Below are 27,848 nucleotides of genomic sequence, written 5' to 3'. Positions count from 1 at the left end.
CAAATGGAAATGACATATAGAAAGACATTCAACGGGGGCTCCTGGGTGGCTCAGTGGGTTAAAGCCTCTGCCTTCGGTTCAGGTCATGATCTCAGAGTCCTGGGATCGAGCCCATATCGGGCTCTCTGCTCAGCGGGGAGCCTGCTTCCTCCTCTCTCTCTGCCTGCCTCTCTGCCTGCTTGTCATCTCTCTGTCAAATAAATAAGTAAAATCTTTACTTAAAAAAAAAAAAAAAAAAAAAAGGGGGCCACCTGGGTGGCTCGGGGGGTTAAAGCCTCTGCCTTTGGCTCAGGTCATGATCCCCCAGGGTCCTGGGATCAAGCCCCATATCAGGCTCTCTGCTCAGCAGGGAGCCTGCTTCCTCCTCTCTCTGCCTGCTTCTGGGCCTACTTGTGATCTCCATCTGTCAAATAAATAAATAAAATCTTAAAAAAAAAAAAAGATGTTCAGCGTTCAATGTGGTAATGTTCATATTACAAGAAGTCTGGGAAGAACCTAAATATCCCTCAGTAGAAGATGGGTTAAGCAAAAAAAGCACTTGTAAAAAGAATTACTTTTAAAATTCATTTTAAATAATTAAAAAAAAAAAGCAAGTGCAAAACATAAGAGGCAATTATTCATGTAAAAGTACAAGAGAAAAACATAGGCTGAATCTATTTCACTGAGAAGATGGGTGGCTCAAGGACAGGCAGATGAAAAACCTTTCACTGTAAGCCTTGTTAGTAACTTGGGAGTTTTGAACCATATTTTTAAAACCCTAAACAAACCCTCCAAATCTCTAAAAATGTACAAAAGACATGGGATATGTATTATGCACACAGAAATTAGTCTCCCTATTTCACTCATTTTTTTAAATTAAGTAAAGCCCTTCACCCAACATGGGGCTTGAACTCATGAACCCTGAGAACATGAGTTGGATGCTCTACCAACTGAGCCAGCCAGGCAGAAATTAGATGTATAATACTGTTTAACTATTTAACTAACATTATATTTTAAGACAAAGAATTACTTTCTCAACTTCCACTTACTAGAATTTAAGCATTTTAAAAAGAAATCTATCACGAACTGATAAAGTACAGAAGTATTACCATAAAAATTTAACTCATAATTTTCAAACATAAAAATGGTATTAACTAATGAAATAAAATACTGGTATAATTCAAGATTATTTAGAGTGTTTTATCAGGTATTAATAATACTTAACTACTATTGAAATGATTACAAATGGATAAAAATATGACTTAGAGTCAACACTTACACTGTTCTACACAAACTTTATAAGCTTCAGCACTAAAGCAATCAAATAAGATTTACCAAATTTATATGATAAACATAAAATTCATAATTGCCTTCTTTTTAAAAAATGAAACTAAAAATAAATATTAACTACAATTCTAATAAAGGCCCACTCAAGAGAACTTTCATTACAACAGAATGAATTTGGGGGAGAAAACTTATTAAGAAAACAAATATTCAGGGTAACCTCATGGATACTTACTTAAAATTCCTTATCATGTATTTAAGCTTGAGGAAACTATAATTGGAAATGTCCAAAAGTATGTATCTTTGACGATGCTTTTGTTGTTTTATTAATCTTGCCTAGAATTTCTTTCATCTCCATAAAGATTTTATTTCTGGATATAGAGCTTTGACAACTAGTTTCAGCAAATTGAAGTGCCAATTCCAATGTCTTCTGGCTTCCATTGCTGCTGTTGGGAAGTTGTTGATCAACTTGCCAATCCTTTGTTCATTTGTCTTTTTGTAGATAGCTGTTGCTGTGATTTTTCTGATCTTGTTTTCTATGGTTGCATTTTCATGTAACTATGTGGAAATTTTTATTATTATTATTATTACTTGGGATCCATTGAGCATCCTGAACTCTGGAAAATTAGTATTTAGCTCTTCAAATTGTGCTTCTGCCCAATCTCTCTTCTACTTCTGAAACTTCAATTAGACACATTTTCACTCTATGCTTTGTGGCTCTTAATCTCTCTCATATTTTCTATCTCATGGTCTCTTAGGCTCTAATCTGGATTCCTTCAAGTTTCTCTTCAGAGTGCCTAATCTGTTTCAACTCAATTCAACCTTAACTGAAGTCTTTGTTGATCTTTTTCTGCGTATGTGGTTTCCTTACATGCGGTTTTTAATAATTGAAACCCTTCTCCTTGGAAAAATATTTGTGGAGAAAAAAAAAATTTTTTAAATGGCTTTTGTGATGAAAGTACAATCTTCCAGAAAGGGTTTGAGTAAACTTACTGGTTTATGAAGAGCCTAAACTCAGACTGAGTCCACCCTACATTAATGGGGTTTTGTTTTGTTTTTGAACCACCCAAGAGTTGTTTATTTTAACCACAAATCCATTCAAAGGACAACTCTGCTGTATCCTATCAGGACTTCCCCATTCCTTTCTGGTCAGGATCATAGTAAATGTCCTCAGTCTCCTCTAAGTTAGGCTGATAGCACAGTTTTTTCTGGTTCACTCTCATCCTGAGTATTACCTACACAGTTTTAAAGGGGAAGAATATTTTGAGCAGACTTGGGCTCCGATTTTTGTTGCCTGAGCCCTTGGAAGCATTAACAGTTGCAGCTTGTGTTCTCCCAGTGTGGCAAAGATTCTCAGGGTAAAAACAACTGAGGTATTTTGCTTATCTCCCAGTGTTCCTATTTTTGTTTTTCTGTGTTTGTTTTGAAATTAGTTTTGGCCTGGCAAATCCTTACTATCAGTTCTTCCAGTAGGCTTTTATCAAATTCAGTCCTGCAGTCTTAGTTGCTTTCAGTGAGAGTTGATCTGAGTAACGAAGTTCACCATACTACCCAAATCTTCAATGTTTCATACTATTTAGCTTTCAAAAACCTTGGGGAAAAAAATTGTACACAAACTATCTTGAAAAGTAACTTAAAACTTTAAAATCCAATGTTCACCGATACACTGAATCCCAAAGTTTAAAAAAAAAATAGAATTAAACAAACCATATATTACAGAATTCCCAATTTAGTTCTCTGAAACACTAGATGAATCCAGCAATTTGAGTTTAAGGTTTGCTATGCCCAAGTAAGTGAAGCTTGGGTGAAAATCTCAAGAACAAAAAGTAAAATGATAACTAATATTTAACACAGAATTCTACAGCCTTTTTTTTTTTTTAAAGATGAAAGCTAGGGTAATCTTATATTTGTCTTTAAAAATAAATCTATATAAAGTTGTTTATGTATTAAAAGGCCTTTATATATTTCAATATTTAATATTTTAATATAGTATTTTAGTTTTTGCAAAAAGAATTCCCACTCGTCAATCAGATGCTGGCATTGTGTACATATATATTAGTCACAGTTGTGAAAGAGGGTGGGGAGTTAGAATGTCTATGCTTTACTAATTTGACAGAACCACCTGTGAAATCTCATAAATCAACATGTGAAAACTCAAGTTTTAATCATATATATACATACAAATATCTCAGAAATTTCACTCCAATATAATACTGCCAAAACTTTATTTTAACTTGCCAGGAACTTATTTTATACCAAGTTTTAAAGTTTTATCTGCAACTATTTCAGAACTACAAGCAATTTTTAAAAGTTACTTCAAAATGGTTAGGTCAATTAGTAATACCCTTTAAATTGGGTAATTCTTTAAAAACACTTTTGTGTCATACATCAAGATAATTCTAAACAGCAGTAAAGCTTAATCTATGATACCTAATCATCTCAGGCTATCAGACAAAAACATTTCCTTTGCATCTTAGATAAACTAGAAGAACACCTTTTTTAACCTGTTAACAGTAAAGCTATTAGATGTTTAATTTTATAAAAAAGGATACATTTTGCCATAAATTGGTACCATACTCTGATTCTTAGAAATTAAAATTCAAGGGGCACCTGGGTGGTTCAGTTGGTTCAAGTATCTGCCTTCAGCTCAGGTCATGATCCCAGACTCCTGGGATAGGGCCCACATTGGGCTCCCTGCTCAGGAGAGTCTGCTTCTCCCTCTCTCTCTACCTCTTCCCCCAAAACTTGTGCTCACTCTAATAAATAAAATCTTTTTAAAAATTGAAATTCAAGTTGTAAAACAATATGATCTCAATTTTACTTCCCACTGCAATTTTTCATCCAACCAAGTACCACTGTATGTCAAGCATCATTCTCAGTTCCTGAAACCTAACAGAGTACAAAGGAGAAATTATAAACACAGTAAGTATTATAGCTGAAAAAAAATAGAGTTAAGATTTGAATTTTGATGAGTTGGGAAAGAGGTGGCAAGTTTCATTCAGTAGCCATAGCCGATCTCTCAGTGAAGATAACACTTTTTCTTGCAGATTTGAAGAACGCAAAAGATTTACTTAAGCAGCTATATCTTTAGAGCTGACAACAGAGCTAATTTGTAAAGAAAAGCCTGGAGGTGGGAATATGTCTAGAACATTTAAGGAGGCTAGTGTGACTGATGAAGAGACTTTAATACATGAGTTATCTACCATACAATTATCAAGCACAAAATTTTATACTGAATCTGGTATCCCAGTATTTATCCCTCATATAGACTAATTAAAAACTAATCAACCTATCTGCATTTGACTAATACCTGATGTTTAAACAAAATTTACAGATATGAACTCAGTTAAAATGTACAAATTTTGTTATTGCTATACCAAATTCCACTTGGACGAGAGCCCTGATTATTGTAATGGTTTTGAAGGTTCCAGAAAGCAGCCAAACCCAATCAAGAACCAGACTCACTAATTCAGTGTTCAAAGATGCAGTATAACCCTTAATTACTCTTACAGTTATAGAAACACTATTTCATGCAATCCCATTCTAAAATGGGGCGCCTGGGTGGCTCAGTCGTTAAGCGGCTGCCTCTGGCTCGGGTCATGATCCCAGGGTCCTAGGATTGAGCCCCACATCGGGCTCCCTGCTTAGCAGGAAGCCTGCTTCTCCCTCTCCCACTTCCTGTGCTTGTGTTCCCTCTCTCGCTCTCTAATAAATAAATAATATCTTTAAAAATATAGATAGATCATTATCACATCAATATAATTATTAATACTTCCCCCCTTATTAATTTAACATACTGCTGTAAATAGACAATACTCCCACCCTAATAATTTTTGGACTTTAAGAAAATTTGAAAACTTAGAAACTGGCACAGCTTTACCAAAAATAGGTTTGGAAACCAGCTGTTTTGCTTTTTTCTTAATTTTAGCCAGTCTATGTATTCCAAAAATATTCACAAGACATCAGGACATGAATTCCAGGGTTTTCCTCAAAATAAGTTTCAGTAAGGGTAAGTGGCATTTAAAAATCTTGGTTAAATGTCCCTTTGGTTCAACTGTCCCTTTTAGTGCACACTTGCACATTAAACTCCATGTTTAACCAAACTGAGGTAGTAAAGTCTCAAATTTCTTTCATTAACAGTTTATAAAACGAATAAAAATCTTTTTTCCTGTGCATAAGTCAATCTAGAAATTCTATGTTACTGAATAAGCTAGAGACTGGTATGTGGTATCCTAGGACTGGCATTTAGTAAAAACATTTTTACTTATGGTGTAAACTTCTAGGAACCAAACTGATTAAAGCAAGCACTCAGGGGCGTCTGGGTGGCTCAGTGGCTTAAAGCCTCTGCCTTCGGCTCAGGTCATGATCCCAGGGTCCTGGGATCCAGTCTCGCATAGGTTTCTCTGCTCAGCAGTGAGCCTGCTTCCTCCTCTCTCTGCCTGCTTCTCTGCCTACTTGTGATCTCCGTCTGTCAAACAAATAAAATCTTAAAAAAAAAAAAAAAGGCAACCGCTCAGATTTTACCTACCTATAAAAAAAATAACTAGTTTCTACCTTTGAAAAGGCTTTTTTCTCCCTGCAAAAGAACATTTGGCCAATTGTTACATTTTCCTCAAGCTATCTGAAGACTATTTCAGGGAATAAAAGGTCTCATAGCTTCTTAAATTCTCTTAAGTCTGAAATGCCAAGTAAAAATTAAATGAAACCAAAAGAGGATTTCTAACCAACATGTATCTTTCTTTGAAAAGTGAAAAGGAAACTTCCACTCAGTTAACATCTACATTTATGTAGGCATGACTTAAAACAAGAACCCAGAATTATGTTCTCTCAACTTGCTGTTTTCCTAGAGCAAAATTACATTCACCTTACTATTTTAGCCATTAAAGTTTTAGACATTCAGGCTTTTCCCTCCAGTTCTATTTTCTAAAAGCTTGGGTGCAATTATTAACTATAGAGCTCATATTTTTATGTAACTAAGAAATACTTCAAGTAATGGTCGTAAGTCATCTGGTCATCTGTTTGAAATAGTGGGAAGGACTAGAAGTGAAATTCAGCTTACCAAGTATCAAGCTGTTTCAACTGCTCAAATAAAGCAATGTTCTTTTTTTTCTTGCCTCTGTTGAGGCCTCAGCACTAGTGGTTCCCTTTGCAGGGACTCACAAATTTCAGGCCTGTTTAGAAATCTTGCTGTTTTACATCTCCTGGACCAACCTCCCATATTGTTTTCTCTATCACAGCACCTATCAGCCATATTGTTTCTCTACAACAAACTATAATAAACTTGTTCACTGAGATGTTCATAGCATGTTGGTGTCTAGCATCCATTTATGCTAGAATTAACTTGAAAGTTAATTCCCCCATCTTCTCCTGATACATGAAGTGAAAGTAGGACCTGAAATAACATATTTTCATGTATTTTGTCAATAGCCAAATAAAAACCTATGAAAATGTGCCCAGTGACTTTCTGAGAATCTGTAAATTCAATAGTCAATTGTACTACAGAAAAAGAGTATAAGACTTTGGGAAATTTTAATGAATATAACCCAGGCAAATATATCAATAGACATCTGTTAAGTCTTCATTCTAGTCAACATCCACTGATTCAGGGAACTTTTAAAGAACCCACATATAAAAATACTTGCCAAAGGGTTTGCTAATAAAATTCTGCATCTTTTAATCTGCACATCATTTCCTAGAAGTTAAGCTACAGTTACACTTTTCTCCCTATTCAGAAAAGATTAGAATAAACATCACTGTATACGCTGAAATGAATTTCTACAGTTCTTCAATTAAGAGAAATTTAAAACTGCAAAATTATTTTATAGGCAAATAATTTGAATTTTTACATTTCATAGATTTATTTAGGATCAACTGAGCAGTATAAGATGAAAAACAAGATATTACAGTATTCAGTGACATAGACTGGAGATGTACTCAAAAATATTTAACCTTCTAAGTCTGATAAACTATAGGTTACCAATAAATGGAAATATTGGCCCAGTTTCAGTAACTATGACTTTCCCATTAACTACAGAAGTTAAGATTCTCGGCATCCCTGGGTGCCTCAGTCATTAAGCATCTGCCTTGGGCTCCGGTCAAGATCCCTGGGTCCTGGGATTGAGCCCTGCATCCGGCTCCCTGTTCAGCAGGAAGCCTGCTTCTCCCTCTCCTACTCCCCCTGCTTATGTTCCCTCTGTCTCTGTCAAATAAAACCTTTTTAAAAAGAAAGTTAAAAAAGAAAAGTTTTGTAACTTTTAAAAAGAGCACTAAATGTTGTGCCCCTCTGACTTCGATTTTTCATGAGGTCCCCCCCCATAATTTCAAGTAATTTAAAGATTTCCCCTCCAAAAATACCCACATACACACACAAACACACACACACACACAAATAAAATAGTCTATCCTGCCAGAAAGACTTATTTTGCAAGACTTCTACACTTCTATGAAAACAAAGGTTAACTGTATAGTAAGCAGATATTCAAAGGCTAATATTCTTCACTAAATCCTATATTCTGGTCTTGATTTAAGACAATTCCATCTTAATAAAACTCACTGCTCATTAAGTAGAAAGTAAAATGTACTATTCTCATATTAATGTTGAATATAGTTTTAAAGACCACGTCCTTACAAATTAAAAGTCCAGAATTAGTAAGATTTCTGTTAGTGTTCAGAATTCCCTTGTTATCTGAAATTTTATCAAAATACATAAGGTTAAACTTTTTTAAATCTGTGAAAGGTAAAAAAACATAGCGTAACAAAGCAGAATTTTAGAAGATGTTACAAACCATAAGATGAAGCTGCATGGAAGTTACTATTCATGCTAACTTCTAAAACACTTAACAAATGTATGTGGTTGGTGAGTGGCTATACATAATCTATTTTTCAAAGAACTAGTTGCTCAAACCCAAGAATTAGAACACTTGACTATAAACCTCTTTCCCACTTTAAACATGAGTTTTGTTGATGCTAACAAAGTTGTTTAAATAATCTAAATCTCAGAAAAGCTGGTCATCTGAAAAAAAAAGAAAAAAAAAGGAGGGGTAACACACACATACCTCAAAAGGTAAACTGTGGTTAATCAAATATCCCATATAAAGTACTAAACACAATGCCAGAATATATTAAAATAACAATAATTTGAGCTATTACCATTGAGGACAGTAATAAGATAAAGGAAAAATCACTATAGTAAGATACAACTGAAAATCAACTATGAATTTTTAAAATGTAACTTGAACTCTTTACTTCTAAAAATCTGCTCTGGAAAAACCTTTCACCTCCAAAAGTATCTTCATTAGGTAATGTCCACAGATTTTTTCCATAAAAGTAGTTTTGCAGAACTATAACGAAAATATAAATGAAAAAACATTTGCTTACATTTAAGAACTCCAGTTCAATTCCATGCATATTTTAGGTAAGAACCGCAAAACCTTTGGGTTATAGCAAATGTATTTAAATTTAGAAAATAAGTCGCCTCTTGGTAAAAATATAAAAAACTCCCAACTTACTAACATTACATATCTAGAAGAGTTAATGGGACTTTGCCATTTTTATATAGATTATTGGAACGAATACTTGAATTCACATTAGTCTTTCCTATTCAGATAAAGAAGAGATGGATCGGAGAAATGGAAAAACTGTGTGGTAAATTTAACTTAAACACAAAGCACAGAAGAAAAAAGGACCATTATCGGGGCAGCTGGGTGGTTCAGTCAGTTAAGCAACAGGACTCTTGGTTTCAGTTCAGGTCATGACCTCAAGGGTTGTGAGTACAAGCCCCACGTCGAATCCACAATGAGCACGGAGCCTGCTTGAGACTCTCTCTCCCTGTTTCCCCACCCCCTGTTCACATGCATGTTCTCCCTTAAGAAAAAGAAAGTTTAAAAGTTGGAACACTGGACGCCTGGGTGGCTCAGTTGGTTGAGCGACTGCCTTCAGCTCAGGTCATGATCCTGGAGTCCCAGGATCAAGTCCTGCATCAGGCTCCCAGCTCCATGGGGAGTCTGCATCTCCCTCTGACCTTCTCCTCGCTCATGTTGTCTCTCACTGTCTCTCTCTCAAACAAATAAATAAAATCTTAAAATAAATAAATACATAAATAAATAAATAAATAAAAATTGGAACACCGTAAGGGGAAAATTCAAATAATCTTATCTATCACAGAAACAGGGAATTTTAGGAAAAAAATCCTAGGACAGCTGAAAAATGTAAACATAAGCTGCATATTAACTTGTATTAGAACACTAGTGTTCTTTTTCAGTATGATAATGGTATTGTGGTTATGCAGTAAAATATTTTTTATATAAACAGAGAAAGATAAAGCCTGTATGCCAAAACATAACATCCAGTCAAGGTAGAAGGTCTATAGGTATTTAATATTCATGTTATTCTTTCAGTTTTTCTATTTTAGAATTTTCATAATAAAAGCCTGAAAAGGGAAGCATACCCAGCTGGTTCTGTCAACTCTTGATCTTTGAGTCATGGGCTGAGTCCCACATTGGGCATGGAGTGTACCTACTTAAAAATAAATAACCTGGGGCATCTGGATGGCTCAGTGGGTTAAAGCCTCTGCCTTCAGCTCAGGTCATGATCCCAGGGTCCTGGGATTCCGCCCGCATCCGGCTCTCTGCCTGCTTCTCAGTGTACTTGTGATCTGTCTGTCAAGTAAATAAATAAAATCTTTCAAAATAAACAAATAAATAACCTGAACCTTCTTATAAATAAACAATGGAAGAGCTTAAAGTACAAAATCCTAGTCCATCGGATTTCAAATTCTGTGCCATTTCTGTTTCTCCATACTACCCTTTATAACTACAAATCTCCCACATTTCTTTCAAGAAATGACCAATTCTTCAAACATCTTTTCTGCACTACCAAAAATTGACAATGCCACTGTTGCAGTAACAGATAATCAGGAATAAATGTACTACTGCAGTTGAGACACAAAGCAAATAACCACCCCTACAATTAAAGGACTGTGTTGCAGACACCTATATGTAAGTTCTTTTGACTTGGAATGTATGTTCTTTAAATGTAAATCTCACTCTTCTGTGAACTCACCCATTCAAATTTATAATCAAACAGCCAGCTTTTAGGAAAATACCACTTCTATTGTTTAAGCGATCTTTAATTGCTAAAAGAGAAATTATTTCCTTTAAAGTGTTAGCTTTCCAAATTTGTGCCTCAAGCAGTAAAGAAATTATTTAAGTACTTTAAGAATATAGCATTTGCAAACACAATGAAATACTTATCTAGAAACTTTTCATTCTTTTCTAGACTTTTTAAACTCACTTCCTAACCTGTTTTAAAGCCAAAGACCTGATGATTTAAAAATATATATATATATATTCTTATTTGAAATAACTTGCCATTTGGCTAATAAATCAGTAAGATACTAATTTTCTGTGGCCTACAGTGATTCTCATAGAACTAGTTAAGTTTTTATAAACCTAAGAATTGAGGAGCAAATGTTATCTTCCCCATGTGATTTATGACAGAATTTAAAGGCATTACTGAGAGTATGAGATATGAGATTTAGAAAACTTGCTAATCACAAACCACTGAAATCCTGTAAATCATTTTTTCTAACTCACTAACTACTGTTTAAAAGAAAAAAACGTGGAGGGGAGTCTTGGTTAAGCGTCTGCCTTCAGCTCAGATCCCAGCATCCTGGGGTCCAGCCCTGCATCAGGCTCCCTGCTTAGCAGGGAAGCCTGTTTCTCCCTCTCCCAGCTCATGTCTCTCTTTCTCAAATAACAAAATCTTTAAAAATTAAAACGTTGCTATTTAAAAAAAAATGTGGAAGCAAGTAAAGAAAAGCTGGCACTCTCCAACAGTTCTCAAATATACTCGAAGTTTGAGTCTATTGAATAGAGTACCTACTTACACTCAACAATAAAAACACACACACAAAAAAACTAGATAATCTGTCAGAAGAAAAACATCAATGATTCCTGACAAAACTGTTTAAAATTTCCAAATGAAGTGGGTGGTTGCTGGATGAGAAACAGGAGTTTTACAGTCGTAGTATATCCCCATTATTTTATTAATGACGAAAGGAGAAATAGTGACTATACAATGGAGAAAATGGTCAGCATGGACATCACCGGTAAGAACATGTACCTCTGGATGAGATAGTGAGGACACACAATTATTTACAGCTTCTCAGCTATAATGTATATAACCTGAATCTGATGAGGAAATACCAAAGCTAAAGTTGAAGAACAGTTCAACATCAAAAGAGACTAAAGAGGAATGACAATTATGTATAGTAACTTTGAAGATGGTAATCTCACTAGGAAATTGCTATAAAGGGCATGATTAGAACAGTAATAAAAGTAGAACATGGACTATAGATTAAAGTTTGATTAATGATAGGGTTCCAGAATTTTTAAATGTTTATATATGAGATCTGTTATTAGAAAATACACCAAAATGGGGCACTTGGGTGGGTTAAGCAACCAATTCTTGACTTGGGCTCAGGTTATGTCACGCCCAGCATGGAGCCTCCTTGAGATTCTTTCTCTCCCTCTGTCTGCCCCTCCCTGCCTCTTATAAAAAAAAGAGAAAAGAAAATACACTGAAGTATTAAAGGTTGTGAAGTATGCAACCCAACCTCCTATGGTTCAAGGAAAAAGAGGATTGATAAAGCATGTCAAATGTTGAAAACTGGCCAATCAGGGCAAAGCATGTGTAAGAGTTCTTGTATTATCCTTAAACTCTCCTCTAAGTTTAAAGTATTTTCAAAAAACAAGTTAAAAAAGCAAAACGGCAGTTTACAACCGATAAAAGCAAAGCTCTTACTATTCAACCCATAATAAAGCTGATTAAATCACGAAATCCCCAGTGACTGGCATGCAATTTGAATCTTCCACTCTAAATGATAATCTAAATAGTGATGTTTATGCATTTTCTCACCTAACGTATCCTAATTAGGAGAACAAAACCCCAAGAAATCACTTATTAAATGAGTTAAATAATAGTTTAAAAAATGGTAGTAGTTGTGGGGCACCTGGGTGGCTCAGTGGGTTAATCCGCTACCTTCAGCTCAGGTCATGATCTCAGAGTCCTGGGATCGAGTTCCGCATCGGGCTCTCTGCTCGGCAGGGAGCCTGCTTCCTCCTTTCTCTCGCTCTCTCTGCCTGCCTCTCTGCCTACTTGTGATGTCTCTCTGTCAAATAAATAAATAAATAATCTTTGAAAAAAAAAATGGTAGTAGTTGTTAAAATAAATGTACAGATAGTACAGGAAAGTTTTTTTTGTTGACAATCTTCCCCCAAATACTTTTAAGCTCCCTCCTACAATATTGTCTAACACTTTCATGAGATAGTTTGTTAAGGTAATGAGATTTTGACATTAAAGTTTAATGAAATTTAGGTATTACTTCAGCTCTTCTACAAGTATCATTGATGCAAAAATTCTCAATTTTAAGATGAAAAGAACCAACTCTCCTAAGGACAGCTAGAGACTGGAAATAATAAAATTACTATTTTTTAAAAAGGCTTATTTGATTTAAAAGCTACCAAAAGCCACTGAGGGAAAAAGTTTTTTTAAAATAAGGAAACAGTTAAAAATGGTTAAGAAACAATACATTCCTGTGTAGTGAAAAATCCAGAAACCTTACTACAAAAATAGCTAGAAATAATGACCAGTTCTTTGTTGGAACACTCCATTTCCCAACCTCCCCCCACCAAAGAATAAGTGAGTAGTATATATAGTCACGTACTAATTAAATGCATGGATATTGGTTAATAATATGAAAATAGTAAGATGTGGTGGTGTTCTTGTTTAAAGACTCTCAAGGGTTAAGGGTTATTTATCAAAACAAAACAAAACACAAAAAAACAACCTGCAGTGATTTTAAGCCATACTCTCCAGCTAAAGTGGTCCTCTCTAAACACATGGGATTCAAGAGTTTGTTACTTAAATGATTATACTATCTTAAACAAGTTTACAGAGTTAGAAAATTGGGTTTCAAACCCACAGATTAAGTCAGCAACTACAAAACTGTCGAAGTTCATTAATAACAACCACAACCCTGCCTGCCGATCTAAAAAAATAGTTCACCATACTGTCGGGAATACTACCAAGTACACAACAGACACTTCTAAGATTACTTCTAGATTGATTATATATTGAGTGATTTATCACAGTGTAGTCAAAAGAGCAAGCCAGGAGACTAATGAATCACATTATAGTTCAAATACAGGTAGTATTCTGTGAGGTATGAAACGTACTCACAGCAATAAGATTCAATCATTGCCTTTTTAAGCCTCAATTCCCCAAACTAGATGCCAGAACACCTGAGTTTCCACCTGCCCATCCTGTGGAGACTGAGTCAGCATTAATGGTATGCTAATTGCCAAACCTGCAGGGTTTAAAAGTTTCCCAGGTGATCCTATAACACTGTAGTTTCTAAACTTTTCTTCTAAGGAATAATATCTTGATTTATTTCACTCACATACGAGTTGGCTAAACTAATTCATCTTATCTTCCAGCTATGAATTATGGATTTAAACTTAATGTCCTCTTGGGGTTTAAATATCCAATACTTGCATATTCAGTTTGTTGAATAAAAATTTTTTTCAAGAAAATCATAATCGCAAAAGGGTCAATACTCTTTTTTTCTTAAAATTCAACATGAAAGTTACAGAAAATGTTCCCATTACCAGATTCTTCCCCTTGGTACAATGTGAGGTTATGGGTATTAATATGGTGGGTATCATTTTACAAGATATGTATGTACTGAATCTTTATGTTGCATACCTTAAACTTATGCAGTATTATATGCCAATTATGTCTCCACACAACTGGAAGAGAAAAAAAGACTATTCCCCATACAGACATATGTAAAGACGAACAATATTATCTGCATATGCTAAAACTAAAATTTTGTATTAAAAAAAGGTCATAATTGAACACATTCTATCACATAAATAAAAGTATTAGAAAGCTTAAAAAAAGCTTTGGGACTATTCTATTGGCCTTAATATATTTCAAAGCATTATTTCAAAACTACATTTCAATCCTGTCTTTGACATTAGATTTTTGTTTTGATTTAGATCACTCAGTATTACCAAATTGAAAATTTTTCCTTGTGGGGTGAGGGGGGTCACATGGGTCTCCTAGCATACAAGTTGGTAAAACTTACCCCAGGTTATGCTTCCCTGAGCCTTAGAAAAGTCGTTTAGTTTCTCAACAAGTTGTATTCAAAGCAAATATTCACAGTTTTGTTGAAACTGCTGTGGATTCTGAGTATGTGGGGGAAAAAATTTATACAGACTTCAATTTATGCCATTACATCAACCAACTGTTTTCTGTTCCAAAGTTGCTAAGAGCACAACTGTTTAGTAATAAAAATTAAAGTTTAAAAAGTTAATTATTTACAAGCAAATACATGCATTCTTGTTCACATTTCAAAATACAGCTTTTTAATAGACATCACCAGTGTATTTTAGAAATCTTCAGTTCTTGGAAGTGCCTTGAACCAGACTCATTCAAAAAGGAAGAGCTGTTTGCAAGTTGAAAGCACAAACTAAACAAAAACAATAAACCCATTAGAAAATACCTGAGCCTTTGGCTTCAAGAGGTCTTTTTGCTTTTTAAGAGAAAGTCAATTAATTGCCACCTGGTTTCCTTATGCTCAAGTTAGAACCAAAAATGCAGAGCACCCTCAAAAGGCTTTTCTGTTAGGATTAGTTGTATTTCCAGTTATAGAGATTTTACTCTACAATATTAGAAAGGACTTATGTGTGTTTATTCATGGATACCATGATGCAGCATAATTTTAATTAATACCTCTTGGAATAGGGGAAGTGGGTCATATACCAAAATAGTCCCCTAAGATCTTGTATGATGCCCCACACTTGAAAAAAAATAACACTATTAGGTACTATATATTAAGTATTGTTATTCCACAAATGCCCAAGAAATTTAGGCTAGAGCATTATCCACAGGGAACTACAACTGCATTGACCAAATAGTCCTTTTTGTTCCATAAATTTTAGAGTATGTGTGCTTTTTATTAAAATCTGGTTAGAGATGCTTTTTCCATTTTCAGAATATACCATAAATCTTATTACACAAAATAAAGTAGAATATAAATAAGTTGGGTTAAAAATTTGAGTCTTTTCCAGAGGAAAAAAGATGAGCATTGCATTTTCAATGTTTATCAGTGACTTCAAAGATTGTAATTTTGCTTTATGAAGTGGAGAAATAGAAATATACAAGCAATTAGGTTCATTAGTACAAGGTTTTGCTTGAAAATAAATCACTACATTCCACATAAGATACTAAACTATCTAGAAGATAAATAGAAAATAAGATTTTTAAGAAAAGAAATATTATCTAAATTAACTATATCTTTCTGCAAAGTAGTTTTATTATACATTGCCTGGGTAAACAGAAAAGGCCTCAAGGGAACAACAACAACAAAAATGTATAGATCAAGTTAGTATCAGTGAGAAACCTAAACATCTATGCTACAATACTGGAAGGGAATATGGACGAGTAAGTTCAATAAAACCCGAAATAAAAGTTTGCTACACCTAATAGTAAACACACAAATAACTTCTTTGTTTTAAAAATAGTATGTAATTATTTAAAGCACTTTCGGATATATGATCACTCAGTTCTGTGTTTGCAAATCATTCCTGTTTTTGTTTTTTTTTTTTTAACACCCCTACACTACATTTATACATGCATTTGAGAAACTAAAGGTTAAAGATCACGTCGTGGTTTAGAGTACAATCTGAATAATCACACAGACATGGACCAACATTTATTACAAACAGGAAAAGAGCAGATCTATAAGAAAAGAGTACAGGTTTTTTAAAAAAGAGATTGCAAGCTGAAGTATAGAAAAGAAATTATAACCTATATGATAAAGCAATAATTTTATCTGCATTAAAAAAAATCACATTGCTCAGGATATACAAAACATGATTAACAGTAGTTTGAACTGCTACTTAGAGGAATTAAAACAGTATTGACAGTGGAGAAGTTTATTTCAATTTAGGTCACTCATGTTCCATGCTGAGTTCACTTCCATTTTCCAAGAGGAAAGGTATTTTTAAGAGTCATTTTTTCCCAAGTAGAAAGGTTATTTCGAAAAACTGAAATGTATACTTTACAACCCATTTATAAGGATTCAGTTTTTAAAATCTTTTAAATAAAAAGCAATCAATTCTCTACATACTTTTATTAAAGAATTACAGCTTTCACAGATAGCAAAATACATTGTTGCTATTACCAACAGCATTACCTTCTTCATTTCTCCTTCAGCTACCAATAAAAATCATCACCCTTTTGTAGGAAAATTTCTTATGAATGTGGCCCAATTCAAAACAAATTACTTCTACCAGTAAAATATTGTATCTTACGTGTTGTCACACTGATTACCTAGCTACATGAAAAGCTACAGAAACCACAAGCAGGAAAAAAGAACTTCAAAAAGAATATGGCAAAACCATAAAATGTTCTCAACTTTGTAATTTAGTAACCCTTCGGACTACTCCAAAAAGCACTGAGGCTCTGACTGGGTATTCCACTTATATCTGATGTTTCTATACAATTAACATATGAAACACCAAAGTAATTTGGCCTAATTCTGAATTTATGTAATTATAAGAAGTACATAGATGTTGGTCCTAAATGTCCTTTCATTAGACACAGAGAATTTTATCTCCAACAATTTCTATGCTTTAGCAAAAAAAAACTAAAAGTAGGTAACAAGCTAGCCTTTTAATTTTACACAAGTAGCTAGGTACTGCAGGTGCCACTGAAGAAAAAAGCTGATACACTGGCAAATATGAAAAATACCAGATTAGTGTCATTAGCTTCTTCACTAAAAATTACTTATATTATACTCTCATTTGCAACTGATGCTGAGGTTTCAAATTTAAAAGCAAAAAACCCAAAAAACCACTTTTTGCTACTTTGTTCTGAAGATTTACAAATTTCTTTGCAGAAGCAAAATTATCTCGTTATCAGTGATGTATGTATTTTCATTTGAAAAGAACTAAATGTATTAGGACTCATATGCAGTGGTTTGGCTGACCATAAATAAATGAAACATATTTTTCCCGCCATGAAGTACCGAGTTACAACGAATGTATTAAAAAAAACTTTATTTTCTTGAGAGTGCATACAAAGATGTTATGTAAACGCTGTTAGTATTACCTTTAATGTGAAAACATTTCTTATTACTTCAGATTTTACTGTTTTATAAAAAGGTCATGTGTCTCCAGAAACATTAAAGGCCACAATGGGTGTTATGACCAAAGAATATTTTAGCCTCTTACAGGCTAAACAAAGTACAAAATGTGAAAATAAAAAAATAAAGAGCAAATCAGGAAAGAGAAAAACACAGCATTTATGAATCAGCAATTTAACATTTTAATTCCTAAACCAAAAATGTCAATTTTACAAAACACACATTAATATATATTCTTCACCATTTTTCTCAAAAGATGTTTTATACATACATTCATATTTGTGTGTATATGTGTGTGAAATAACTGCAAATATTACCAATTAAATAAATTGGGCAACTGCTAGCAGCTCTGAAACAGTAAATGGAATGAGCTTGTTATGTAGACAATTTTCAGCCCCCTGAAATAACATCTGGTCTTAGGATTCTTTTTTAGAATGCAGTTGGTATTTTAGCTAGGAAATGGGAGAAACATAGTGTGTTCATACTCAAAGAATGGAGTATCTAACTGCCTATTTCAGTTTAACTTATGCTATAATAAAATGCATGAGTAAATACCTGAACATTTGAGAAATTTCTAAAACTAAAGGAAGTACTGTTTCATTATACAAAAACTATTATGTATCAATTATGTTCATTTCTGATGAGTTTGCATATAAGCTAATGTGTTTGTGAAATCAAACTGGAATGCAGACCAAGTACAGGTGATCCAGGTTCCTTGCTTTAATCAGTATTACAAAGCAGCACTGGGTTCAGCATACTTCAGACAGGCCTACTCACTCACCTGGTGAATTCCACGCCAGTCTACTCTGATGATTAAATATATTAAGGAAAGAAATGGTCCCAAAGGATAAGTGATGAAACCTTAAGGATATGGTCTTGGGCTAAAACCACAACCAAACTCCATGTAAGGTACAATCTCTCACACATACAAACACACACATCACATACACAACCACACACAAAAAATGTCACACACACACACACACACACGCGCACACAATATGTTCCTGCTATTGTCCAGTAATTCCCTCCCACTCCCAAAGTAATACACTATAAACTACAGCACAAATACAGCAAGTACACTGTAGCCTCAGTTAAAACTGGGTGTTGGTTGGTTCCATTATGAGAAGCACATCACAGGTGGCACTGTGTTGTGAAGTCTGTTTAGTACTACTGGTGACTAACGCGCTCTGAATAGGTCCAAAAGAGAACCATATATTACCAAATTTTAGTCATTATGGAAAATGTTATGAGGCTGCAGTGTATTTGATAATGCTGAGAATTTAGATTACAAAATTAACATTCAAAATAAGAATACTTCATAGTATAAGTTATAAAGAGAAATGGATAGAATTTTCACTGTAATGTGGATACCACTCCCATCTCACCCCTTCCATCCCAATAAATTATAACCTGAAAGATGATTACTTGGTGCCACTGGTATCAATACATTAACGCTTTATTATCATCTTGACTGCTAATTCCAGTTGTCAAAAATGAACATCTCCCTTCTAATCATAATCAAGAATGAAGACCTTACTCTTTAAAATAAACATGCCTGATGTAAAATTTTAAGACAGTTAGAAAGCAAGAAAAAGAAAGAAGTATCACTGGGTAAATTATGATTACACATATTTGAATCACATTAGCTTATTCCTGAATAATGTAAACTTTATCCTATTAAAAAACCTTATCTTTAAATTACCAAAATGCTTACATTTATTGACAAACCATGCATTTTCACAAAAACCTGAGATAATTTTTCACCTAATGTTTCATTTTACCACTCAATATACCCTATGAAACTAAGTTAATATTTCTGTATTTTCTTATAATACCATTCATATTAGTTTGTAAGTAGGAATAAAAAGAAAGGAGTTCTAAATAAATGACACAGGAGGCAATAAATTGACACATGACAAGTAAATAAAAGGCTAAAGCACTCCAATACCATTGAAACTGTTTTAATGTTGTTGCAACTCCAAAATGCAACAATCATCAGCTTGTAAAGACCCAAATTTCAAAAATTCACTTTAATTACTCCTTCAAACCTATTTTACAAAATAAAGGCAAGAGACATTTAAATCCTCCTTGTCCTAGTTGTGCTATCTATGTTCCTAACTTGTTTTCTATCACTCTAGTGTATGCTGCAATTCCCATCAGATGCTATATAAGAAAAAATAAAATAAAATATTAACCTCTGCTTCAATGTATAGTTTCCAGAATCTGCCAGAACTGGGGAACTGGGCAACAAGGCGTTCATAAGTCTTCCGTGCTTTGTCTATAGGTTGATTCTAAAATTGAAAACCAATAAACAGCATTTACAATGTTAAGATTATGAAAATATTATTTACTGCAGAACCAAGTAGTGTGATTGGACCCATAGAGAAGGAAATGTAATCCTATATCACTAAACCTGTGCCTCTCGAATGAGAATGCTCCAAGCGTCAAGGTCATATGGATTCTCTTCTAATTTCTTTTCCGCTTTCTTCACCTTCTCTGGGACATACTCAGCTGCCTGGAGGAAAGAAAAATAAGGAACTGATGTTACGGTTTTAAAAGTTTCATGCCTAATTTAATCCAAGCACAGTTATCAGTCCCCAATACAAAGCATAAAAATGTCCTTTTACAAAAGAGGCCTGCATTTTCTACAATCTATATATACTATGCTATCATTAAGTCACCTGCATAAAAACAAAATTCAATGATTACATACTTTTAAAGCCATTATTAAATTTAAGCAAACCCATCTTTTACATAAACATAAAGCAGCCATTCTCAAACACTGTGGTCTCAGGACCCCCTTTATATTCTTAAAAATTACTGAGTATGCTGAAGAGCTTTTGTCTATGTGATTAGTTCAATATTTACTACATCAGAAATTAAAACTGATGAAAGAGTTAAATATTTATCCATGTACAATAAAAAATTATTTACATGTTAACATAATGCTTTTATGCAAAATAAATTTAAAAATTCAGTGAGAATATCCTATTTTATATATTTGCAAATCCGTTTAGTGTCTGATTTTTTTAAAGGTAGGTAGCTGGATTTTTCTGTCTGCTTCTGCATTCAATCTGCTGTGATATCACATCATGTAAAAATTCCATTGTACTTTCATAAGAGATTAAGAGTGAAAGGGCAGAATAATTATCTAAAGTTTATTATGAAACTATGAACTCACAGATCCTCTGAAAGTCTTAGGAACCTCCCAGGTCCCTGGACCAATTTTGAGAAACACTGCTATATAGAGCATTCATCCTGAGCCACAAAAGAAAAAGCATGAAATGACATGGAAATTGTATTTTGATGTAAAGGTTTTCAAAACACGATTCACAAATTGTACAAACAGCATCATTAAAACTATTAAAAAGGAATTTGCGGTATAAGATCGTACTAAAATGTTTAGTGGTCACATGTGGGTAACAGTTTCATTTTTATTATAAAAATATAATCTAAAAAGAGTAATGCCTAAAATAGCCAGCACCTGAGGCAAAAATGTAAGTACCACTCAAACTGTTGTTCAGAATACCACCTGGGTGGCTCAGTCATAAAGCATCTGTCTTCAGCTTAGGTCATGATCCCAGGGTTCTGAGATTGAGCTCCCCCACAGGGCTCCCTGCTCAGCAGGAAGCCTGCTTCTCCCTCTCCCACTCCCTTGCTCATGTTCACTCTCTGGCTGTCAAATAAATAAATAAAATCTTAAAGAAAAAAAAAAAAAAAAAGAATACCACTATGTGCCAGGAAAAAAAGTGATATTCAACTAAGTCAGATAAATGTTAATTTTTAAAGTTGTGTTTTGTTTTTTTACAGGACTTCTTGAAATCTATATGGCAATACAGAATAATATTTAAGAGGAGACAGAAAGGGAAGCACTGCCCCTAACAGCTTTATTTTTTTCAGTGACAATTAACAACTCACAGAAACATTATGTCAAGGGGCACCTGGGCGGCTCAGTCATTAACAAGTCTCCCTTTCCCTCAAGTCATGATCCTGGGGAGGGGGGGGCACGTCCTGGGAAGCCTGCTTCTCCCTGTCCCACTCCCACTGCTGTGTTCCCTCCCTCACTGTCTCCGTCAAATCAATAAATAAAAAATCCTAAAAAAAAAAAAAAAAGGAAAAAAGAAAAATAATGTCAAAACCCCAGATGGGAAGAAATTTTAGTCATGGGTTCAGGGAAAAAATATACCTGGAAGTAGTACACTCTTCTTTGGAATAAATTAGTGTCTACCACTGATAGGTATACATTTTATTTAGAAAGAAAAACACGTTTTAAAAGACCAATGTAGGGGTGCCTGGGTGGCTCAGTGGGTTAAAGCCTCTGCCTTTGGCTCAGGTCATGATCCCAGGATCCTGGGATCCCATCGGTGCTCTGCTCAGCAGGGAGCCTGCTTCCTCCTCTCTCTCTCTGCCTGCCTCTCCACCTACTTGTGATCTCTGTCAGACAAATAAATAAATAAATCTTTTTTTAAAAAATGTGATTTTGTATGAAACTCATATTTACTAATATATAAGCGCTCCATAAGTAGGCTAGCTCAAGAAACTAAAACTGGAAAAGTTTAATAAAGGAGGACTATTGGTCCCAACCACACTTTAAAACACAAAATGACACGGCAAAATGGTTCATGACAGTTGAAAAAGAGAATGATATATGGAAAATGAACAAATGAACAAATAAAGGTGATATTTCAAATCAGAATAGTGGCTTATTCAAAGCACAGGTTTAGAATAACTGTATAACCATCTATCAGAATAACTACAGTCAACTTTATCAAAATAAGGTTGAATTCCTATTTAACCCTTTCTACCGAAGTAAATTTCACATGGGTCAGAGATTTAAACACTAATAACAAAAAAGAACGAGAGGAAAACATACTGAAGTGGATCTAAGGCTTTTCAGAAGCCTTTGAAGAGAGTACACTTAATTCTGTTTAAATTGTGCATGAAAAATTATCAAAGTCAAAAGACAAACCTAAAAAATAGCCAACATATTTGGCAAAGTACTAAATTTATTCACGTACAGTCAATAAAAGATCAGCAACTCACAAAATGGGCAATGTACTGGAACAGTTCATAGAAAAAAAAATAGAAATGTAAGCCATTAAGACAGAGATCTAAAGTGTTTTTATAATCAACATTACACTGGCAAGACATTCTCACACTGTTGGCGGGGGCAAATAGTAATGTGATAAAATTTAACATGAACGTTGACCCTGAATTCCACTTTTGGCAACTTCTACTGTACACATGCACAAAGGTGTATACTGAAGAACTACTACTCGGCTGTTTGCTGTTGCATAAAACTAAAAATAATTAAAATAATCACATATAAAAGAACTGACTAAATAAATTGAGTAATTTGTAGTCAGGAAAAAGAACAGAGCAGGGAAGGTCTATAGATAGCAACATGGAACTATCTCCATAATACTGGGTGGAAAAAAAAAAAAAAACTGGGAGATGAGCTGGGAAGAGACAGAGACAGACTCATGGAAACACTCCCTTTACAATGTATATACTCTTCTACTGTTTTAATTTTTATTCACCCAAGAAATATCTGCTCAGTACCTAGTATGTGCCACACATTCTTGAAGGGACACTTTGGGATACAACAAAATAAAGTATTCTGCTTTCAAAGAGTTTACTTACTTCTTAAAAAAACAAACTTAAGAAAATATCTTAAAATAAAACCAGGATCTTAGTTTATAAGATACCAAGTATGAAATGTTAATGATAAAATAAGAAGTGTGATACAGAACTTTAAATCAGGAACTAAAAAAGAGCTAAGCTATACTTGAATTGCTTTAGTTAATCAATGCTAACAACTAGTGTTTCAAAGCAGTTTGATGTAAGGTCTTATACACTCAAGATCCACCTGCTGAAAATTAACCTACCAAATTAGGTAATGTATACCACAATCTGTAAAAGAAGAGAGAAACTCAAAAGATAGTGTCTAATATTCAACCAGCAAAATCACAGCAAAAAGTATAAATGTCTCCTTGCTAAATATGCCACTCCTTTAGTGATTGTCATCCCCCGTAGCACATTACAATCGCCTGGGGCTAAGGGGATTTTAAAGATGCTCAAGGCCCACTATGTAAGCAATTAAATGAGAATCTCTAGGGACAAGGTGTACCATCACTACTTATACTTTTTTATCACTATATATATTTTTAAAACTCCCTAGATGGTTCTAATGTGCAGCCTCAGGTGAAAACCACAGCTCTCCAAGGGCTTCCTCACTGTTCTTGTTTGCCTCAGAACTTTCCAATGGTCTACTGAAGCCTATGGGCTCTTTCTCAGAAAAATCTTTTTCTTTCTTTCTTTTTTTAAGTAGGCTCTACATCCAATGTTGGGCTTGAACTCACAATCCCAAGATCAAGAGTCACATGCTCTTGATGGGGCCAGCTAGGTACCCCTCTCAGAATACTGTTCTTAAATACACAAAATGAACCGTGAGAGACCTCAAAGGAAACCAATTATATTGAAATATAATTACTGAAATATTTTTAAACAAAATTTTACACAGTAATAGATACTTAACATTAAATAACAAGATCTAATAATAAGTCTAGTGATGAAAACAATAATATATGGAATATTTATGTCTAGTAGTTATTGCTAACACTGCCAGTGTGGTTTCTTGCCTACCTTCATAATAGACGGAAAGTTTCAATTTCAGTTAAAGATTAGTAAAAATATTTTCCTCCATCCAACTTCATAGAACCCCTAAAATTCTAACCAGACACTGGGGGGATGGGATTACAATGGACCTACGAACCCAGGCAAAGGATGCTGGAGAGCAGATGTTTAAAAAAAAAAAAAATTAATCACTCATTAAATAATAACCCCATTTCATTACAAGAAAAATAATTAAATTACATAATTCTACCCCAAATCCATTTAGAATCTGAAAGAACTATGGCTCAGCTCTTTTTAAAATCTGTTACACTCCTAAATTCTTTTCCTCTAGCAAGGATGTAGTTAAATGTTCGTAAAACAAACTACATAGATAATTCTCAATCAAGTGCATTAATTAACAAGAAAGCTAACCAAAACCGCCCAGAATATACTCTGGTAGTCATGGCCACATTTAATTCCTACAACAAAAACTCATTTATCATCATGAACCAGTTGGGTAGCCAACAGCGTTAACACTTTTGCTCTCTTGCCTGAGCATATTTCTATAGGGCAAAGGAAATCTAAGCAGTTTTCCAGTATTCCACAAGGGGACTGGACCTCCATGAAGAATGGAATAGTAGGGGTGCCTGGATGGCTAGTGGGTTGAGCCTCTGCCTTCGGCTGGGGTCATGATCCCAGGACCGCATTGGGCTCTGCTTGGCGGGGAGCCTGCTTCCCCGTCTCTCTCTGTCAAATAAATAAATAAATAAGTCCTTTAGGGGAAAAAAAAAAAAAAAGGAATGGAATTATTTTACTATTTCCTAAATCTACTGCTGGATCAGAGGAATAGATCAGTTTAAGAAAATTTAGGACAAGTTTCCAGTACTCATTTGAAATGGAATGAGGTCGGAACTCTGCTTTGTACAGCCAAAACACAGCTGTCCCACGGTTACACATCCCCAAAACTTATTTCAAAAAGTCTACAAAAATCCAGCTTTTGTCTTTGGAATAAACTATCATCCCATTATCATTCTTTAGGAAATGTTAATGGGGAGTAGGTTGGAACTCCAAATCAAATGACCAGAACAAAAGCTGGACTAGTTCCCAAAGCATGCATTACCAATGGTATCAGCTGGACTCTGGGAATATCTTTGATTTGCATAATTTTAAAACCTAGAAAAATAACACAAATGTACAGTGTATACAAAGATACATACCAATATACACTATTTCAAATGGGTACAAAACCCAGAAAAATTTTGAATAGATGATGTACTCTTTTTGGGTACAGGGACACAATGTTACTTAGTACCTATCTCTAGCATGTGTTCTATGAATTGTTTTTCTAGTAGTAGGGTACTGCTAACATGACAACTAATTTTTTTCTCTGTGAATAGTAACAAGTGTAAAACTGGCTAAAAGTATGAAGGAAGGGTAAATCCATTACACGATGACCTTTTAAAATTTTCTTTTTAATAATGGCTTTTTGGGGGGGCACCTGGGTGGCTCAGTGGGTTAAAACCTCTGCCTTTGGCTCAGGTCATGATCCCAGAGTCCTGGGATAGAGCCCCACGTCGAGCCCCACGTCAGGCCCCACGTCAGGCTCTCTTGGAGCCTGCTTCCTCCAATCTCTCTCTCTGCCTGCCTCTCTGCCTACTTGTGATCTGTCAAAAAAATAAATAAAGATCTTTTTTTTAAATGGCTTTTTAAAGGCATAATCATATACAAGCCACTTATTTAAAGTAGACAATTCACAGTAAATTCTTTTTTTTTTTAATTTTTTTTTTTTAAAAGATTTTATTTATTTATTTGACAGAGAGAGATCACAAGTAAGCAGAGAGGCAGGCAGAGAGAGAGAGAGAGAGGGAAGCAGGCTCCCTGCCGAGCAGAGAGCCCGATGCGGGACCCGATCCCAGGACCCTGAGATCATGACCTGAGCCGAAGGCAGCGGCTTAACCCACTGAGCCACCCAGGCGCCCCTCACAGTAAATTCTTTAAAAACATCTTATCATCCGACAAGAACCATCCTAACAGCCATTACCTTTCCCAAGGCCCTAGCCCTAGGCAACCACCAAACTACTTTCAGTCTCCATATATGTGCAGGTATTCCATGTAAATAGTATTGTACAATATGTTATTGTTTCTAGCTTTTATTATTTTGCGTGTTTCCAAGGTTCGTGTTTCATCATGTATCAGTATTTTCCTCTCTAATGTCAAGTAAAATTCCACTATATGGATAATCCCACAAATCCTACATTTTATTTAACTACTGATGGTCATTTAGATTGTTTCCCAGTTTTTGAGTGGAGTTCATTTTGTGTTTTTTACACACACACACACCTCCCTACAGGTGAAACTGATAGGTCATATGGTGATTCTTTTTTTTTTTTCTTTTAGAGATTTTATTTACCTATTTAACAGAGATCACAATTAGGCAGAGAGGCAGAGACAGAGAAAGGGGGAAGGAGGCTCCCTGGTAAGCCCGATAAGGGACTCGATCCCAGGACCCCGGGATCATGACCTGAGCTGAAGGCAGAGGCCTTAACCCACTGAGCCACCCAGGTGCCCCAGTAATTCTATTTTTAACACTGAGGAACTGCCAGACTGTTTTCCAAAGTGATTGAACCATTTTACATTCTGAGCAACAGTGTTAAGAGGGTTCCAATTTCTTCAGATCTTCACCAACACTTGTCTTTTGATGATTCTGATCATCCTACTGGGTATAAAGTGGTTTTAATTTACATTTCTCTGATCGTGAATGAAGTTCAGCATTTTTTTGATGTTCTTTTTTTTTTTTTTTTAAAGATTTTATTTATTTATCAGAGAGAGAGGGGGGAGAGAGCGAGCACAGGAAGACAGAATGGCAGGCAGAGGCAGAGGGAGAAGCAGGCTCCCTGCTGAGCAAGGAGCCCGATGCGGGACTCGATCCCAGGACGCCGGGATCATGACCTGAGTCGAAGGCAGCTGCTTAACCAACTGAGCCACCCAGGCATCCCTTTTTTGATGTTCTTATAGGCCATTTGTCTCTGGAGAAATGTCTTTTCAGATTCTTTGCCCATTTTTAATTGGGTTATCTTTTCATTGCTGAATTGCAAGAGACTTTTGTATTATGGATACAAGTCCCTTGTCACCAGATTTATAAAAAGTTTCTCCCAGGGGCACCTGGGTGGCTCAGGTCGTGGTCTTAAGGTCCTGATATCGAGCCCTGCTTCCTGCTCTCTACTCAGCAGGGAGCCTGATCCCCCCACCCTCTACCTGCCTCTTGCTTACTTGTGATCTCTGTCGTCAAATAAGAAAAAAAAAAGTTCCTCCTATTAAGTGGGTTTTTTCACTTTCTATGATTAATCTTTTGTTTGTTATGTGAAGCCAGCCCAGAGAACCAGAATTTGACAAGGGCCTCACATACACTACACATGCATTTCAATGGTTCTCAAACTTTCTGTAAAAGAATCACTCTACAGTCTTAAAAACTGAAGAACCAAACAAAAATTTTTAAAAATGTGGCTGTATCTATCAATATTATCATGAGATAGTAAAATTGAGAAAAAAATTTCAGTTCATTTAAAAGTAACTTTATTGGGCGCCTGGGTGGCTCAGTGGGTTAAGCCGCTGCCTTCAGCTCAGGTCATGATCTCAGGGTCCTGGGATCGGTCCTGCATCGGGCTCTCTCCTCGGCAGGGAGCCTGCTTCCCTCTCTCTGCCTGCCTCTCTGTCTACTTGTGATCTGTCTGTCAAATAAATAAAATCTTTAAAA

At 35.0% G+C, this 27,848-nt stretch overlaps 1 protein-coding gene across 1 annotated transcript in view; it reads right to left on the bottom strand.

The window, feature by feature from the left end:
• Window positions 1–27,848, bottom strand: part of CSTF3 (cleavage stimulation factor subunit 3) — a 68,427-nt gene that overhangs the window by 33,218 nt on the left and 7,361 nt on the right. The window contains exons 2-3 of the mRNA XM_059406261.1: window positions 19,893–19,994; window positions 19,675–19,770 (exon numbers count right to left, since the gene is read on the bottom strand). Of these exons, the coding sequence (XP_059262244.1) occupies window positions 19,675–19,770; window positions 19,893–19,994 (198 nt within the window). The remainder of the gene's footprint in view (window positions 1–19,674; window positions 19,771–19,892; window positions 19,995–27,848) is intronic.

The sequence above is a fragment of the Mustela nigripes genome, chromosome 1 (assembly GCF_022355385.1).
Source record: "Mustela nigripes isolate SB6536 chromosome 1, MUSNIG.SB6536, whole genome shotgun sequence".
NCBI classification, from domain to species: domain Eukaryota; kingdom Metazoa; phylum Chordata; class Mammalia; order Carnivora; family Mustelidae; genus Mustela; species Mustela nigripes.
This window is presented reverse-complemented; position numbering and strand designations above follow the sequence as displayed.